Source organism: Passer montanus, unplaced genomic scaffold, assembly GCF_014805655.1.
Source record: "Passer montanus isolate IOZ18808 unplaced genomic scaffold, ASM1480565v1 scaffold16, whole genome shotgun sequence".
In the NCBI taxonomy this organism is placed as follows: domain Eukaryota; kingdom Metazoa; phylum Chordata; class Aves; order Passeriformes; family Passeridae; genus Passer; species Passer montanus.
Genome location: NW_024363160.1, coordinates 5,684,950 through 5,698,905, shown reverse-complemented (window position 1 = coordinate 5,698,905; position 13,956 = coordinate 5,684,950). Strand labels below are relative to the sequence as shown.

The 13,956-nt window shown below is 35.1% G+C and overlaps 1 protein-coding gene across 1 annotated transcript in view; it reads left to right on the top strand.

Annotated features, from left to right (window-relative positions):
- CUNH8orf34 (chromosome unknown C8orf34 homolog) overlaps positions 1 to 13,956 on the top strand; it is a 149,362-nt gene that overhangs the window by 90,735 nt on the left and 44,671 nt on the right. The window contains exon 8 of the mRNA XM_039702828.1: positions 5,698 to 5,833. Within this exon, the coding sequence (XP_039558762.1) occupies positions 5,698 to 5,833 (136 nt within the window). The remainder of the gene's footprint in view (positions 1 to 5,697; positions 5,834 to 13,956) is intronic.

The following is a 13,956-nucleotide window of genomic DNA, read 5'->3' as shown; positions in this document are numbered from 1 at the left end:
TGAGCAGTGGTTATTTGGTGATACTAGATCCTTGGGTTACCAGTAGGGTAATGATAAGAGAGCACAATGCTAATTCTTATGAACTGTGATTACAGACTTTCTCATGTAAATAAAACGAGACCATAATGTGCTCTGAAGCCCTTGCACTGCATTTAGAGATGCTCTCATAAGTTGATGTTCCATCAGTCTTGCCTACAATTACTTGTTTTCAGTCAAATATAACTATTACACCTTGTGGAAAAAGGGAGAATAAGTAGGAACTCTGTGGGCCAGTTCTTCTTGTAGTTTTCTAAGATACTGAAGTGTTTAATGAAACTAAACACACACACATCTTCGTCAGAAAAGGCTACTTCCTATGTCAATTCCAATCCCAGCTGGTGGAAAATAGGAAGAGGGACATACTGAAGAAATATTCCTTTCACTCTTGCTGATTAAAAGTGAGAACTCAAATCAGTGCTTTGTTGTATATTTCAGTAGCTGAAACAATGCTGCTTTCCCTACTCCCATGTTGGTTTAGTGGTTTTTAGACTATGGTGTGAGATTCTGCTAAATTGGCTCTGACAACTGATACAGGAAGATGTAGGCATGCAAAACCAAGGACTCAGCAGCATCATGTTTCAATTGGCTTTCTGTGCATCTGTCAGTGAAAGCACAAATGTTATGGGAATTTATTGTCAACTTGTGATGCTTCTTAAGTAAGATGTCTTTAAACGATGTGTTCAAAAATCTTAGATACACCTAAGGAGTGAAAGTCTGCTGAGGTATTTATTTAGAATGATATTTGTATCAAAAGTCTATGGCACGGGTCTGAACTAAGTGAAATTCTGGTATTTTAAGATGTTCATTGAAAAACATCTTAGAACATATGTACCAGACTAACAGCATTGTCTGCTCCATGACATTGAAAAAACAAAATAAGATGTCCCACAGTTAGTGTACAGCAGAAGATAACTCTGGTTTTGCATCTGTCAAAGCAAATATTTAAAATATCTTTTTAAATTTAAAGGAGTGGAGCATCAGATATTCCAAGTTCATGATTCTTCCTAGTCTGGAAGTCTACTGTGTGCTTGCCCCAATATTTTGTTAAGAATTATTGTGGTCTTTTGTTGTAATCTCTTGATATTTGGCAAGATAATTTATCTAAAACAAAGAGGACTGGTTAACATATTAAGACACATAAAAATATTACATATAAAGCTGCTTAGATTCCATAAGCAGAACTTCTATCAGCGGAGGATTTTGTTGATTTGAGTTTTTTGGGTTGGTTTTTTTTGTTTGGTTTGTTGTTCTATTTTTGGTTGTTTTTTTTTTATTGGTTAGGGGGGCTTTTGTTTGTTTTCAGATGGGATTAGTAGAGCATACTAAGAGTCTGTGCTTCACCCAACAATGCCTTGACAAATCAATGCTATATACAAGGAATACATCAATGTGTACCGCAATGTAAGAACACTACCCCGAAGAATTCATTGCTTCAATGAATGAGACATTATTTTACTGATGCACCAGGATTGTCTGGTGGCATGCAAGAATATAAGTCAGAATTAATTATCTGAATTTTTACTCTCACATGAAAACATTTGGTTTTTTTTTTAATGTTAGAATGAACAGACAAACTGTTTTCCAGCGTTGAATCTTAAACTTCTTCAACATGAAAACATTTGGGTTTTTTTTTAATGTTAGAATGAACAGACAAACTGAGCTGCCATAGACTTTTTCCACCGTTGAATCTTAAACTTCTTCAGGTACTCCTGGGAAATTACTACATATTTTATAATGGAGGAAGGAGACAAAAGTGACTGGATCATAGAAAACAATACAACATATCTGATTTCATGAGCCTTCCGTGCAACTAAGCTTTCACTGTATTTTATAGAAATTTTGCATGAGAAGAGCTCTGTCCTTAAAGTGAATGGTGTGCAAATCTCATGCTTATAAGATGATTCCACAATCTGTTATCCCAAGACAAGAAGCAATCTTGCACAGTTTCTGGAATATTTGGCACTAGTGAGTGCCTCTTTCTCTCTCCCCATCCAATCCTCCAAAAAAGAAAATAAGTAAATAATTGCAAACAATGTCCTGTTTAAAAACATGACCTTGTTATTGGGCTATATTCTTGTTTAATTGAAGTAGGTAACTTCTTTCCCCACCCCTTTTTCGTGAAAATTTTCTATATAAAAAAATCACAATGAATTAAGCTTAGCACAGCATTATAATTAATCTAGAAAACATCTGGTTCTCTGCTATGCTATATTACACTTCTGATCTTTATCTCACTTCCAAGTATTTTTGTGTATTGTTGTAGCAAAGCATAAAGATTGCAGCGGTGTGAATTCCTTTTGGCAAATTGCTGATTTGAGGAAAATGTCAGGTTCTTTTTGCTTGGTTCACATGTAGTTTTTTTAACACACAGAACATATTTAATGGAAATTGCCATAGGACCGAAGCTGGGTCTTCACATACCCTTTCTAGAGAATAGCAGACAGTGAACATTAAATCACAGAAATACAGTGAATAATCATACCTTAAAATAACAAACTTTTATTAGCGTAAATGAGATTGTTTCGCTTATGTGAACGTTCAGCCTATCACTATGCAAAGATAGATAACAATTTTCTAAGGATTTGAGAAATTTCACTGTATTCTTGTCTTTTGTGGCAGAAGCAGTCACCAGCTTGGCTTTTTTTTCTCTCTTTTCTCCATGAATTACCTCATTGCTGCTCAATAAAAGCACAGAGCCACTCAGCTGTATCATCACTAGTCAGTCTAGCAAAGAATACAAAGAAAGAGAAAGGATTCGGTGTCCAGACCCTGTAACTGTATTGACTCTCTAATGAAATCCTATTTTGCTAAGACTGGTTCTTTCTGATAGGAACATCTGAACCTTTGGAGTTCTTTTTTTTAACTCTTAAAAAACGGTATTGCATTAACTGACTGTATTTATTTTAATAACTTTCTTATTTGTGGTCAAATATTTTTCTGCAAAGCATGCATGAATTATTGAACAATATGCACACATACACTCAGAGTTTGGCACTAAAATTTTTGCATGATTCATTGTTTTACTGCTGCTAGGTTTTGTTGTTTTATTGGGTTTTGGTTGTTTGTTTTTGTTTAAATTAAAAGCCTTCAATAATGGATGGGGTTGATCTGGAAGATGGCATATAAACTTGCTTACCATCTCAAAAATTCCCTTCCAAAGTTATGGGTATTACAAAGCAGCCAGCTTCTCCAAGCTCAGTTGCTTTAGTGAGAAAATGTTCAGTAACTGTACTGTAGGTATCCAGAAGAAACTGAAATCATTTCATATCAATGCAGAGATGCAGTAATGAAATTAAATCAAATGCTGCAGTTATTCTTTGGATTTGGTAGATGGAGTTACACTTGTATTTACTTGTATTATTGACAGCTTTTTGTAGTTTGCTACGGACAAATACCATCCAGTGTTGAATTAGATCAACTAAAATCCTTGAGAAAAATAACAGTTGTATATGAGGTAGATTTTTGGTATTTTAAATCTGCATTTTGTATGCACATTACTGCTGTTATTCTAAAGGCATCTGACAATAAATCAATACTGTATATTATTCTGCCTGTTTGTCCATTGGCTCCTCCTACAGGCAGCTCTTGAATCCACATTTCCTGCACAAAGTTTCACTTAATTTTCTTTTGAGAGAAAAAGGCTGGTAGTTGACTAAAAATGACAAAAAAGGTATGAGTTTGATATCCAAATTCAAATATAAAAGGTATCATGGAGGCCAGCCTATATCACTACTTTGTTGAAACACTTGGCAGCAGAGTACCAAAAGTTAATCAAGCAAAGAACAGTTGAAAACCTTATTTAAAGAAATCACATCTGCTTAGTGGGAGAAAAACCTGAGGCATATGCTTCAGTTTCTTTTAAGCTGTAATTCATCCAGTGGTTTACATCTGTTAAAAAGTATGGAACTTTTCACACCTCTTTAAAGCACAATTAAACTGTATTTATTTTAATACATAATGTGTTCCAAATATGTAATACCTTTTCTGAAATGACTCATAGGTAGTTGATTTCATAGCTCTCTATCATATAACCTTCCAGGTCCTTTGAATTACTTTGTGTATTAACCATATATGAAATTTACAGTAAAAGGTGTTGAAATGGTGTAAAATGATGCCAGAAACTTCACTACACTTGTCAATTTATATCAAGGCAACAAATTGGCTGGGAGGGGTGGTGGTGGGGAGGAGAGTTTTCTTAAGCAGTAAAATAAAACATTACAGAGAAGAAAATGTAGTTCAAGGACTTCAGTCACAAATTTTTCATGTGAGTTTAGCCTAGCTGTTATTGGCTGTTGCTTGTTAAAATCCATGTCTCCCCAAAAGAGTGTTGTTAACAGGGCATTATCCCAATAATCTGACCACATTGCCCTGAGTTTAAAGCACAGTGGTAAGAGTAGGGTCTATGAACTGTAGAAGACAACCAGACCAACTACCCATTTTGGGTAGAGATCTGGGGGATTGTATCTCATTCTTTTGTGTTTGAAAACCAACTTGGTTCTTCACTGTGCGTCTATAATGACTACTTGTGTATTTTAAATTCTAATTAATTCAATTAATTAGCCTCCTTTGATTTTAAAGTTGCCTGTGACTTTTCTTCATCTGATATTGGGATTTAAAATATTTATGTACCTCCTGCTTAATTCAGATCCTTTAACATTAGGTTTCTTTTATAAACATAAATATATGAAAATACAAGTGTATAGAATATCTGAAAGACATTTTAATCAGATGATTAAACCATATGTGTACCATAAACCATATGCATCAGTCAGTACATGGAATGATTACATGGTCAGTATATGGTCATTTAATAGAAGCTAGCCAATGCTTTGCTTGTTAACATTTCAGCTAGAGTCTAATCAAGTTATAAACAACTGAAAATTGGGCTTTATAGACACATGAGGCATAGAGAACTTCTGTTAGCAAAAAATATTGTGTGTTTTGTGTTAGCAAAAAATATAGAAATTAATCTTGAAAGACTGGCCTGACTGTAAACCAAGAGAATTCATTTACAGTCCAGCTGAGCTACTGTATTCCAGTGTCGTTTTGGGAAAAAATTCTCTGAGACCTTCTTCTGTCTTCCTTCAAAATGTGAATGATTTTACAGTCGTTGAAAATTCAGTTTTTATTGTGAGTTGCCTATATTACAGGAATATGTAATATTTAGGATTTAACTATGCACATTATGATCCCTTTCAATGTGGTATATATGTCCATTTCATATTTTGTGGGTTTAGCAGAACACTTATTTTAGCAATATTTTTTCACTGCTAAGTGAATAGATGATGAAAAAAACACAGAGGAATAGCATACATTAAAAAAATTATTTTTGTCTTCAATATGTCTAGTGTCAAATAGAGCTATTGGACAGCATCTCTTGATGACAAGTTTTTTAGAAATGAACCAGATAAATAAAGATTTTTAAAATATGCAGCATGGTTTGATGTGGAAATGATACAGAATATTTTTTAAGGAACCCCTTATAAGACAGTGATAATATATAAAAATGCTCTCAAATGTCTTTTCCTGTTAGTATGCAAGTAATTGTCTTCTTCCCCATTTTTGAGCAGTTCCATTTTTTAGTGATTCTGCAGGTAAGGCTTCTTTATTGCTGCAAAATTTAATCATGTGTTCATCCCATTGTTCTGTCTTTTGCAGAGGATCTTGATGATCTCAGAATGGAAGGAGTAACAAGTGTGGTGTCTTCTGGGAGCAAATTCAATCAAACACGAAGTGCTCATACGGCTGAGCCTCAAGCAAAGGTCACATTGAATATATGTGCAAGATGTGCCAGGTAAAATCAAAACAAAACCAGATCATGCTAACCAATACATTTTTTTCCTCCAGGTATTTGGCTGTGTTTTGTGCTTATGGACCAGGTGATGACCTCTTCTGTGCTAAAAAAAAATAATTACTTAGCTACTGGCTACCCTATGACCTCTGGCATTTGAATTGTGCAACTTATGTTTAGGCTTGATATGTTGCATTGACAGTGAATCAAAGAATGTAGTTAAGTCTTAGGCCTTGCTTCACAGCTTGAAACTATTTTGAGGCCTTCCGTCTCTGAATTTCATTAGTTATTTGAGCTTCTGTGGTTTTTCGGGGGATGAATCAGGGAATTTAAGGGTTCAAATCCAATTTGAAAAGCACCTGTATAAATGGAGATTTAGTTGCACAGGTGCAGTTCAGGATTTCAAATAGTTGCTTCTTAGCACTTTATAATCTCATCCTGTTTCACCTCTGAGAAATAATTTAGTCAGGTTGAACCCCTTTTGGTTTTGACAGCTGGCAATAATTTTTACATTTACAGTATGAAGACCAAATAAACAGGTTAGTATTCCTGTAGCTTAGTCAACTCGAGAATGCAACACTAACAGAAACCCCTTAAATTTCCTGGATGAATTCTTCTATGTAGACAAAAGCTCATTTGGAGGAAGGATTTAAGCCTGTTTAAATGACAAAACTAGCCTTCTCACCCTTCTGTTAATGGTTCAGATTAACAAGAACAATATAGAGGCATGCCAATTTTATCTGCCTGCCTTTGCCAGTGGCTGCTCTATTGTGTATTTTGAGAGCGGATTAGCCGATTGTAAATAAAAAGCAACCTGTGGTGAAATTAAGTCAAAAGTTTGGCCATATGCCACCCTACTTTTTTCTACTTTTTCCCCTATTTTGCTCATAAATTACTACTTTTCTAAAGCTCTTACATAGACATACAAGACATGCTTCAAGACATTTTCTGATGCTCTGGAAGCACAACTACAGGCAGAACTGAATCATTCATGCAATAGCATCTCTAGCAGGGTGGTGGAGCCTCAGGGAACTTCACCTCACAGTACTGTCAGAGCAGCAGTGACTGGGTGACTGGATGGCCTTGTAATTCTGGAGTTTTGCTTGTCAGCAGTGTGGCCTTATGCTTTAAGAAAAGAGCAAACATGCAAGTAATGGAATTCTTCCCAATTGATACAAACAAATTGCTTATGTTGTAAAATGTTTACAAACAACTGTCTACATGAAAGTGTGGCACATTTTTTCGCCTGGCATCCCTAGTCCATGGATTAAGAAGTAAAGATGCAAGGAATATAGAAACCTTAAGTTCTCTAAATTCTGAAGTTCTGAACTTACATAACATCTTTTATGGATTACTATGAAGGTTAATTAAATTTTGAATTCCCTTAAGTAGCTGCTAACAGCAGGTGCCAAAATACTATATATTCTCTCAATCCTGCACACCAGGGAACAAAGGGCTCAGATCTTGAGCCAAACCTAGCAACCTTGGCCATTGGTATTGTTCTTTAACTGCATGTAATAAACGATTCTGCCCTTTAAAATATGAGCTGTGAGAGAAAGATCTCACAAAATCCCTTTTGTCACTTCACTTATCAGGGAATGCAAAATAATGCTTTATTTTGCCTGTGCACCTTCAATGATTTCCCTACCGTGTTTAAGGAAATAAGTGGGTGATACCTTCATGACTGTGGTGATTCTTCTTACTCTTGTTGCAGTTGAGCAGTTTCTTTAAACTTTGGAGGAATTAAAAAAATTCATCATTTCTTTAGGAGAAAGAGAAGTAGAAAGAGACAAACGGGTATTTCTGTTGTGCTCAGTAGTGAGGAAACTGGCATTTTTTTCTTCAAGGTGATAAAGTCTATCAGTTCTTTTAGAGCATTCCTTCCTTCTTAGTGAGGACACCTTTCCTCTCTTCAAGACAGTTATTAGTGCAATTAGCTCTTTCTTTAGTACCTTCACAGGGGTTTAACCTGGAGCCTTTTTGCAGCAGATGAAGTAAGGGGTACAGAGAGTTGCATGAAACAAGTGGCTTTGAAGACATGAAGACAATTTTCTTTCTTGTTTGATTCCAAGACCAATTAGACTGTCTGTTAGTCAATGATATAGCCATTGAAAATACTGTGCTATAAAATTAGAGTTTGAGTATTTGGATCATCTCACTGAATCAGTTTCTCAGTGTTGGCCTTTGTTTCCGTTGTTATGACAAAGACTAATATTTAATATAAGGTCAGAATACAGAAACTATTAGAGTATTAATTTGTTTTAGAAATTCTATTTTTATGTTTTCATGTTCCATTTTCTAAGTAGTCTCATGTGCTGTACAGTGTATATATAAGTACTGGGTAATTTGATTGTAGACATGTTTGAATACAATTTAAAAAGAAGTTAATAAAAGCTGTTATGCATGCTTTTGGTTACAATTAAACAGGTATCTTTCCTCTTAATGTTACTAATTTTTCAGTTGTACAAAGCGATTTGAAATGATTTGAGCTACTAAAGGCAATGGTGTCATATAGATAATAGGCCTTGTCAAGTCAGATTACCAGATTAGGTTTGCTGAAGGTATTTTGGCTGTCATTAGGAGAAACGCGACTTTTTGCTTGAAGTTTAATTGGCAGAGTTCCATATATTAGGAAACATGTGTCTTGGCTCATACAAAAAGTTGAATTTTACTCATACATTTGCATAATTGATTTCTTTCAATCTTTATGTTTTTTTTAAAAAATGCTTTGCTTTCATTATGCTCTACTCAATTTACGTTCTGTGACACCCCCTTCAGAAGTTTTCCTGCTTTCTTGGATATGTTGGAGCTTTTCTGAGAGATGTTTATTAAAACAATTGAAGGACTTTTTCAGTACTAGCTTTAAGTAATTTGGCTTAGTATTTTGTATCTCATCTGGAAAGGACAACTATTCTTATTGAAGTTCCACCCTATTTCTTCATTAAAATAGTGTGTAAGTTTTGGATGCTCTTGCTTCTAGGATTACATTTTCTTAATAGATAGTTAGCTCTCTGTCATTATTTGAGAATCAGAGTGAACAAGTCTATGGCTATGTGTAGGTTACATTAGCCTGAGAAGAGTGCTGTTTTCATTTTGTATGCCTCATAAAAACACCTGCAGTAGGGTGCAGCTATATGTCTTATATTTCTGTGGTTTCTGGAGCTTCCTAGAATGAGAGCAATGACTTGTGAGAAGAATGGATTAAACCAATGGTTTTCCTCCATGCTGATATCCATACTTGTGATCAGACTTCATTTAGTGCCAGTATAGCTGCTGCCCTTTGTACTGCAAAAAAGGAATGCCAAATGGAAGTGACTGTAGTTAGAGATAAAAACCAATTTTGTTACAAGACAAACTAAATCCAGTTTATATTGTGGAGGAAACCTGCAATGATGTTGAGACACTGCATTTGGGAAAATATTCTCACTTGCCTGAAGTCTTTTAGACAAAAGTACAAACCTGTGTGAATGTCTTGAGAGTCATAAGAAATGAGACTCAGAATTGACATTATTTGAACTAGAATAAAACTCCCAGACTTGCAACGTTTTTAGAAACTGATATTTAACCCTCAATCATAATAATTTCACCAATCATTTTCAAATAATAAACAGGTAGATAGTTATCACAGACCAGGTCTGTAATTTTTAAAAAAGGTAAAGTTCTCCACCCAGACATCCAGGAAATAAAAGTGGAAAATTCTTTCAAGATATCATTCCAAATTGGTTTTTATAGCTTATGATTAAAAAAACTAAAAAAACTCCCCCAAAACAACCAAGACCCCAAAAAAACTTGGTAAAAAAGTCCCCAGAGGGAGATGAGAAATTAAAGCAAGGGTTAATTCTACTGGAGTATAAAATGGTTTGTAGTCTGGCATATAACAGTAAGAAACAGAGAGCTTACTGTTTTCTGTATAGATGTTTCACACACGATGAGCGAAATGCAGATGGATAACAGCTTTAAGAGGTTTTTCAAATGGGGAAGTAGCTACCAGAACAATGTTATTCCCATAGCTGCTCTTGGACTACAGGGCAAGTTAAGTAGCATATTAAGTCATCTAAATAAAGGGGTGACATCATTCACAAGGTGGAACAAAACAAGGTTTATAGATACAGAAAAAAGGCTACAAAAAAAACCCAGCCTGTATTTGGAAGGTTTGCTTTTTTCTATTTAGCCTGAAAGATTAGGAAGGACACTTCTACTAAAATGGATCTCGATTTTGATTATTTGAGTAAAATGGTTATAATAATTCTTTCTTTGTCTAAGGGCACAGTTGGTCTGAGTGGCTTATAAAATAGACTGACTCATGCTGTAACATGTTTTTGTGAATCCTTTCTCACATACAGGAAAAACAAATGCATTTCACATTTGGCCAATGAATTATAAGACATCTTCACGCATTAGCAAAACTTGTATGGGTTAAATAGATATTTAAATGACAATTTGTAAAAGCCAAACACCACTTCCATATTTCTCATATGTCTTGTGACCTGCACATTGAGCGTTTTGCAAGAATTTAATCAACCATAAGGTAAAAGATAATATTAATGTACTATTGAATGAATTACAGGGGGTTTTCTTTTTTCTTTTTTCTTTTTTTTAAGGACCACCCATTATCCTTGTATGCCCACTGCCATGCTCAAAAGTTAAATCTTGTTCTTGTGGAGTCTTGCCAATGCATTCCTGAAAGTAAGAAGCTTTTTGTTTTTAATAGCGCAAGGGCTGCATTCATTCTTTTTAACATCAATAGATTACAAAAAAGGGGTTGCATGTGATTAAAAAAGAAATGGGATTATAGAAAACATACTGTGCCACAAGCTTGAAGGCTTCTGAACAAGAATGTTGGGACGGAGCACTAGTCGCATACAAATGTAGGTTTGAGATGCAATGTTTTAGTTAATATGTTAAGATTAGCTAAAGCAAAAGGACAGTGTAGTGAGGCCTTTTAACATATTAGAGGAATCAAAAATATAGATATAAACAAAGTACATCTGTACATTAGAAAATTAAATGGAGCTTTCCTTACTCTCACCCTTAGGATGTGGAGTGCAGTTCAAGTGTAGTAACTTGTATCCTTGAGTTGTTAATGTAGAATAAATGAGGTACTGTGTGCATGCTGCCATTATAGATATTTTTGGAAAACTTGGTTTGAAGAAAGTACTGAAAAATTCTCATGCCAGTTTGCCTTTCCTATGAAACCTTACCCTGCTCATCATCTGTGACTTTTACACCTTTAAGATGTCTTGTCCTTCAAACAGTCTTCAAGTTAGCTTGTTTATTTACCAGTAACCTTTTCTTTAACAATTTGGATTTTTTAAAGTTTGGTTTTCTACACTATAGTCTCCACTACGTCCATCCATGCCTGGGATATAATCGTATAAACTATGTGGTGCTAACTGAAATTTAGAATCACATATTAGTTCTCTGCAGTATGTCAGTGTAATTTGAGCAGAGGTTCATGACATGGAGCCCTGACAACCAGGAACCTACAGGGGAGGAGACAAAAGAAATGAAGGAACCAGCTATAATTTGACATAATTTCAGATTAATGGTGGAAACTATGGAACTGTTGTTTGAATTGGCCATCATATATCTCTAGAAAAGAACAGGAATTATTTGGTTGGCTGGGGAATTCTATAGTATTAATCTAGCTTCAACTGTTTTATAATCTTAGGGTTTGTATGGAAGTGCTTTATATCAGTACCACAAAGCTCTGGCAATACTAATGAGACTTGAGGTCATAAAGAAGCATTTGGTGGAAAACTTGATAATGAGCTGTGAAGAAAATAGTCTGAAGCTTGACAAGTGAATCTACTTTAACTATCAAAAGCAGAAACGCTGATGACTGTAAAGAGGGAAGAAATTGCTGTTAAAAAGCAATTTTACTGCATGCACTGTCCCCAGACAACACTCCTGAAACTTCAAACAAAGAGAAAAGTTAATGAAATTAATTACCTCTATGAGGAAGATCATAAATACTGATTAAAGATTACATTAAAAAAATAGACAATGGTGATGGGCTCCTGGAAGATTTCCTCAAGAAAAGAAAGGAAGCCTACTGAGCTTCCTCTGCTTCCACTCTGCACAAGATCCCTTCCTTAACATTTATGACCAGTCTGCTCTCAGTGTCATTGTGTTCCCTGAACAGAAACCATTGGTAAGGCTGAGTTGTGTTTTGAAATGAGAGGGGTTCTCCTACCTTGCCCAGGCTTGTTATCCCAAAATAACTCTAGAACTGGGGATGGAAAGGTGTCAGGGAACGGATACTGCACCATGCCACATTGGGATAGAGGCTGATTGGGTAAGATGACAAAGGGTCAACATCCGGCACCCTCTATAGATGCCATATGTCCTGGCAGAAGAAAGGATGTAACTTTTGCTACTGGTGCATTTTCCTTGGCACTTGGTCTAGGTTTATGTTCTGTCAAATTAGACTAAACCATCACAGTAGATGCTTCTTTGTTTTTAGCAGACTGTTGCTGTTCAAGTCAGACTGTAAGATTTCTTTCCTAAACTGAGCATTCTGACATCAGTCACCTGAGAGGGAGTAATACCATGAAAATGCATGCAGGACTAAATGACATTGAAACTCCATGGACTGTTTTCCTTTTATCCTGACCATATGTAGCAGTGTGTGCTGCCTGCGTGACATAATAAATGGCTATGTCTGCATTGAATTCTAGCAGGAAATGTTCTGCATGTGCAAATATGCCTTAGCTGCTACGTGAATTGTCAAAACTGCTCTGTGAAGGAAATCTGCAGATCCTAACTTAAAGGTGGTTCTAGTATGTTTACATGAGCTATAATCATCCCTTTAACTGCAGTGTTAAGAGGTGATGGAATTAGAACAAAATCTGATCACAGTGAATATAAAAGAAGTCCCTGGTGTTTTTTTATAGTCTCTAATATTATTAATCAATAATACGCAGATGTGTCAGAAAGAATAACCTCTCAAGTGCTCCATATAATCTCTTATTGACTCTGTACACTGTGATGCAATACTGGAGAATGGGCACAGGTATATGTGTGGTTTGGTACAAGTATTTGCATAAAGAATAGTCTTTGTATGTCTGCCCAGTAGTGGTAAGGCCAGCTTAGTGACTCAGTTTCTGGCAGAAATTTCTGCTTTGTTAATTTTCCTGAAACCTGGGAACAAATTACTTCAAAGTACCAAGGGGGAAAAGTGTTTCCAAACTTAGATGGTTGGTACAGAATGAATGCTGGCAGGAAAATTCTGTGATTAGGGTTCATGTACAGACTTTGAGGAAGTTTATGTCTTCAAATCTAAAGCAAAAGTTTAGATGTATTTTTTTCTTTTCTGTCATACATTTCATATTATCTTTCTGACTGTGTACTATTTCTAAGGCTATTATTATAGGACAAAAAGTACTAAACATTCCAGATGACTCATGTCACTATTTTACATTCTTTTGTCCTTTATCTATTTTTTTTGTAACCTTAGTTTTATTGGACCTCTTGTTTAAAAGAGCTGAATTTTCCTCATGTTTGTTTGTGCCAGCTTCACAGATTTTGCCCTAAACAAAATGTTTTATTTGCGTATTTTCCCTTTTAATAGTGGCAAACAAGTAAATTAAACTCCATATGGTAATGCTTTACAACTTTTAAAAATCTCCTTTCACTTTGGAAAATTGAAAACAAACCCCATATTTTTCCTTTGGCTAGTTAAAACTTCTTATAAAGTAGAAAAATGAAAATAATTATAGCAAAAGAAAAAGCTGTGGCAAAAAGAAATTAAAAAGTAAATATTCACTTTGCTTTTTCGATGAGTTGCATTTGAGCAATGGTTAATTTGCCCAGTTTTGATGCATAAATAGCCAAAATAGTGTATTCATTGTCTTTTGATTTTGTAAGTGCTAAGTACAGCAAAAAGAAATAACTTTATCTTTCCTTCCCTGGAATGGTGTACCACTTTGGTATCTTGTGCTTTCAAAACAAAAGAAAAACACTGAAGAAAATAAATCAGAAAATGTTTTTACTGGCGCTCATGGTTATCAGAGACAAAGACCATAAATAATTTCTTTAAGGTTTGGTAGGCTGACTTGCTATGATTAAGAGTAACACGTTGGCTTGCTTTTTCTTTCACTATCTCATGTTTCTTTAGAACATCT